Here is a 4,415-nt window from a genome sequence, read left to right as displayed (position 1 = left end):
ACTGGTGGGGCGTGGATATTATCAGCATATATTTGACATTTATAACATTTCTTTACATAATTATAACAATCTTTTTCTAGGGTGAGCCAATAATATCCGGCCCGAAGAATCTTTCTAGACATGGCGTGTCCATTCATATGGATCCCATAAGAGCCATCGTGGATATCTTGTAGAATTTCCTTCGCCTCATTAACATCAACACATCTGAGGAGTACCATGTCGTGATTCCTCTTATACAAAATATTTTCGTTCACAAAAAACCTCGCGGATAGCCGTCTCAAAGTTCTTTTCTCATTCTCCGATATTCTGGGAGGATATTCTCTATTTATAAGATAATATTCGATGTCGTGATACCACAGTTTTCCGTCAGTTTCTTCTTCCATGACATGGCAGTAGGCTGGATAATCTCGACTCTCCATTTTAATTGATGGGATTTCATCATTTCGATTTATTTGGAACATAGATGATAAAGTAGCCAAAGCATCAGCCAATTGATTGTCTTCTCGAGGGACATGGTGAAACGTGATTTTGTCAAATTCTAAAGACAATTCTTTTATGTAGGTAAAATAAGGTATTAACTTCTTATCTCGAGTTTCCCATTCTTGGTTAAGCTGATTAATGACTACGACTGAATCTCCATATACTTCTAGAACTTTTGCTTTCGATTCCAAAGCCGCCAAAACTCCCATGGCGCAAGTTTCATATTCTGCCATATTATTGGTACAATCAAAACACAATCGTGTCGTGATAGGTATGAACTTCTTTTTTGGAGATATTAAAACAACCTCAATCCCATGCCCCGTTATGTTTGAGGCTCCGTCGAACAACAAGGTCCATTTTCCATCATCATATTCTTTAGACAAAACCACGATACTTTCGTCTGGGAATTCACATTGCATTGATTTATAATCATCAACAGGTTGATTAGCTAGATAATCTGCTAAGGCACTCCCTTTGATGGCTTTCTGAGTAACATATGTAATATCATATTCTGATAACATCACCTGCCATCGAGCAATTCGCCCTGTGAGAGCGGGCTTTTCAAAAATGTACTTGATTGGATCCATTTTGGATATCAAATAAGTTGTATGGCAAAGCATGTATTGCCTCAAGCGATGAACTGCTCAGGCTAAGGCACAACAAGTACGTTCTAACATTGTATATCTTGTTTCAACATCTGTAAATTTTTTACTTAGATAATAAATGGCATGCTCCTTTTTTCCTGTTTCATCATGTTGCCCCAGTACGCATCCCATGGCCCCGTCGAGGACTGTAAGATACATAATCAAGGGTCGGCCCAGAACTGGTGGGGCTAGAACTGGAGGATTTTGCAAATACTGTCAGATTTTTTCAAATGCATTTTGACATTCTTGGTTCCACACAACTGTTTGATTTTTCCGTAAAAGTTTAAATATCGGTTCACAAGTAGCAGTTAGTTGTGATATAAATCTTGAAATATAATTTAGTCTCCCAAGAAAACCACGAACTTCTTTTTCTGTACTCGGGGGAGGCATTTTTGCAATGGCTCGAATCTTATCGGGATCAACCTCTATTTCTCTCTGACTAACCACAAATCCCAATACTTTGCCCAATCTCACCCCAAAAGTGCATTTGGAGGGGTTGAGCTTTAGCTTAAACTTTCTAAGTCTTTTGAAGAGTTTCTTTAGATCAATAATATGTTCTTCTTCTGTTTGTGACTTAGCGATCATGTCGTCTACATAAACTTTGACCTCTTTATGTATCATGTCATGGAATAGGGTTACCATAGCTCTTTGGTAGGTCGCTCCAGCGTTCTTCAGACCAAAAGGCATTACTTTGTAACAAAACGTTCCCCAAGGAGTGGTGAAAGTCGTTTTTTCCATATCTTCAGCTGCCATCTTAATTTGATTATACCATGCTCCACTATGCTAGTGTCCAATCCAGGCATATCCTGATATGACCAGGCAAAAACATCTTTGTATTCATGTAGGAGTTGGATTAGTTTGTGATATACTTCTTTCTTTAAGATGGTGCCAACCTTAATTTCTTTCCTTCCTTCTTCAGTCCCTAGATTAACAATTTCTATCGGTTCCTCAAAGGGCATGATACCCTGGGCTTCCCGTGCTACCGCTCTTAACAAATCTAGAGGGGGTTCATAATCTTCTTCATTATCTTTTTCTGTGTGACTAACAAAATGGTTAAGATTATGCAACGAGATCTTAGTACAGTCGTCTGTGAATGAACTATTCCCAAATCTGCAGGATTCAAGGCTAGGATAAGGAGAAAGAAGGAGAAGAGAAAAAAAAAATAAAAAATAAAAAATAAAGAAAAAAAATGGCGAATGAATATAAACATATGAAAGTGATAAGAAAGAACAATAAGAAAACAAAATGAGAATGCATTTATTGAAATTCAAAGTATTGGAAAAACAACATTGTATCCATCCTAAATATAATGAAACATCTTAAGGTCTTAGTAACAGTAATAATGCTTTTAGAATTACATTGGAATTGCATTAAATATCATAGGTGACTTGACTACTTTCCAATTCCTGATTTCTGCCCCTACACCACACGGGCGAATCCAATTAGCATCCCCATCAAACATGTCATCTTCAGCTGCCGCAATATGGATTTCACTTGTTGGTCTTGCACTTTGGAAACTCCGTCGGATGTCACAGATGGGAATCCTTTCGATTCTTGGCTCTCGATTTTCAATTCGAGCTAATCTTTTTTCTTTTTTCTCTTTGACCAATCTCCGTTTGTCATCCCTGGTGGGTTTGTAACCTAAACCCCACTTATCTCTATTTTCAGGAAGTTCCACCGGTTCTTTGAGCCCTTCTTCATCCTTCCCCAACCCGTGCCACGAATGGTGTCCTCTACTCAACATGAACTTAGCCACCATAATAGTAGTTTTTGTGTCGTTTCGACATAAGCGGTGTCCACGATTTCTAGTGTTTGGAAGGCAGTTTCTAGAGCGTCTTTTGTTGTCTCAACATAAGGTGTGGTGGACAAGTTACTCACCAACAAATCTCCTTCTCCTGATACAATTACCAATTGGTCATTTATCATATACTTCAGCTTTTGGTGTAAGGTTAACGGCACTACGCCGGCAGAATGGATCCATGGCCTCCCCAATAAGCAACTATAAGCGGGTACAATATCCATCACATGAAACGTGATTTCAAATGTGATCGAGCCTATTTGAATTGGGAGATCGATTTCCCCCATTACTTCTCTGCAACTCCCGTCGAAAGCTCTAACAACCATGGGACTGGGTCTCATATATGTACCATCACAAGGTAGTTTTGCTAATGTTGATTTTGATATGACATTCAATGAGGAGCCATTGTCAATGAGGACTCTTGGTATTATATGGTCGAGGCACATTACTGATATGTGTAGTGCTTTATTATGCCCTCTCCCTTCGGTCGGCAACTCATCATCTGTGAAAGTTAGGTGATTGTTGGCTGTGATGTTATTTATGATGCCTCCAAATTTGTCCACGGTGATGTCGTGAGTGACATGAGCCTCATTTAGTATTTTCATCAATAGCTTCCGGTGGGACTCAGAATTCATCAATAGGGATAAAAATGAAATCCTTGTAGGAGTATGGTTGAGTTGGTCGACTATTTTGTATTCACTATGTTTGATGATTTTGAGAAATGCCTGAGCTTCTTCATTAGAAACCTCATTTTTCACTTTCTCATTTTCGACTTTCTTTTCCTCTTTATCTGTGTATGCCTTCTCAAACACCACTCTCATTTCACTTTGTGATTTTCCTGGGGAGTATATCCGATCATTTCTAGTCATTCCTCCTATTCCTGAAACGTTTGTGACAGCGGTGGTTTTAGAGCTAGAAACATCTTTGTCCTTCTGTTTAGCTAGATGTACCTCTACATTATAGTTCCAAGGTACGGCTTTGTTGTCTTTATATGAAAAAGGGCTTGGTATCTGAACTATTAAGGTCCTCAAATCACCGGGGGCATTCATACTTTCCTCCTTAGTGAAATGAATGACCAATGGCTTTGGGATGGTTATGCCAAGTTTTTCTTCTGATTGGGTTGCAATCATACCGTCATCCTTTTCCCAACGACCTATTTGAATGGTGCCTATGTTTATCAATTTTTGAAGTTCTTTTTTGAACTCGTTGCATTCTTCTATGGAATGATCTTCATTGAGGTGGAAATTGCATCTTGCTTTCACATCGGCATTTCCTTGGATTAACCCAAATTTACATAACTCAGAGAAAATCAGTCCCATCGGGGCCTTAATTTTCTCGACCTCCCTTATTACTTGGTGATTTTCTTCGATTGCATTCACTATTGGCCCACCATGGACTGGTAGAGGATTATTCTTCACACTAGGCTCGTTTTCTTTAAAATTCAACCATCCAGCCTTAAGCAAATCGTGCACCTTAAATTTTAAAGCTAAGCA

General features: G+C 38.8%; 2 protein-coding genes across 2 annotated transcripts in view; both read right to left on the bottom strand.

The window, feature by feature from the left end:
* The window catches only part of LOC101513196 (uncharacterized), a 1,778-nt gene extending 711 nt beyond the window's left edge, over window positions 1-1,067 (bottom strand). Inside the window, exon 1 of the mRNA XM_073369655.1 lies at window positions 68-1,067. Coding sequence (XP_073225756.1) covers window positions 68-1,067 — 1,000 coding nt within the window. The remainder of the gene's footprint in view (window positions 1-67) is intronic.
* A 1,972-nt stretch (window positions 1,068-3,039) lies between these two features.
* Window positions 3,040-4,415, bottom strand: part of LOC140920814 (uncharacterized) — a 2,918-nt gene continuing 1,542 nt past the window's right edge. Inside the window, exons 2-3 of the mRNA XM_073369654.1 lie at window positions 3,213-4,394; window positions 3,040-3,123 (exon numbers count right to left, since the gene is read on the bottom strand). Coding sequence (XP_073225755.1) covers window positions 3,040-3,123; window positions 3,213-4,394 — 1,266 coding nt within the window. The remainder of the gene's footprint in view (window positions 3,124-3,212; window positions 4,395-4,415) is intronic.

Source organism: Cicer arietinum, chromosome 6 (assembly GCF_000331145.2).
Source record: "Cicer arietinum cultivar CDC Frontier isolate Library 1 chromosome 6, Cicar.CDCFrontier_v2.0, whole genome shotgun sequence".
In the NCBI taxonomy this organism is placed as follows: Eukaryota; Viridiplantae; Streptophyta; class Magnoliopsida; order Fabales; family Fabaceae; genus Cicer; species Cicer arietinum.
This window is presented reverse-complemented; position numbering and strand designations above follow the sequence as displayed.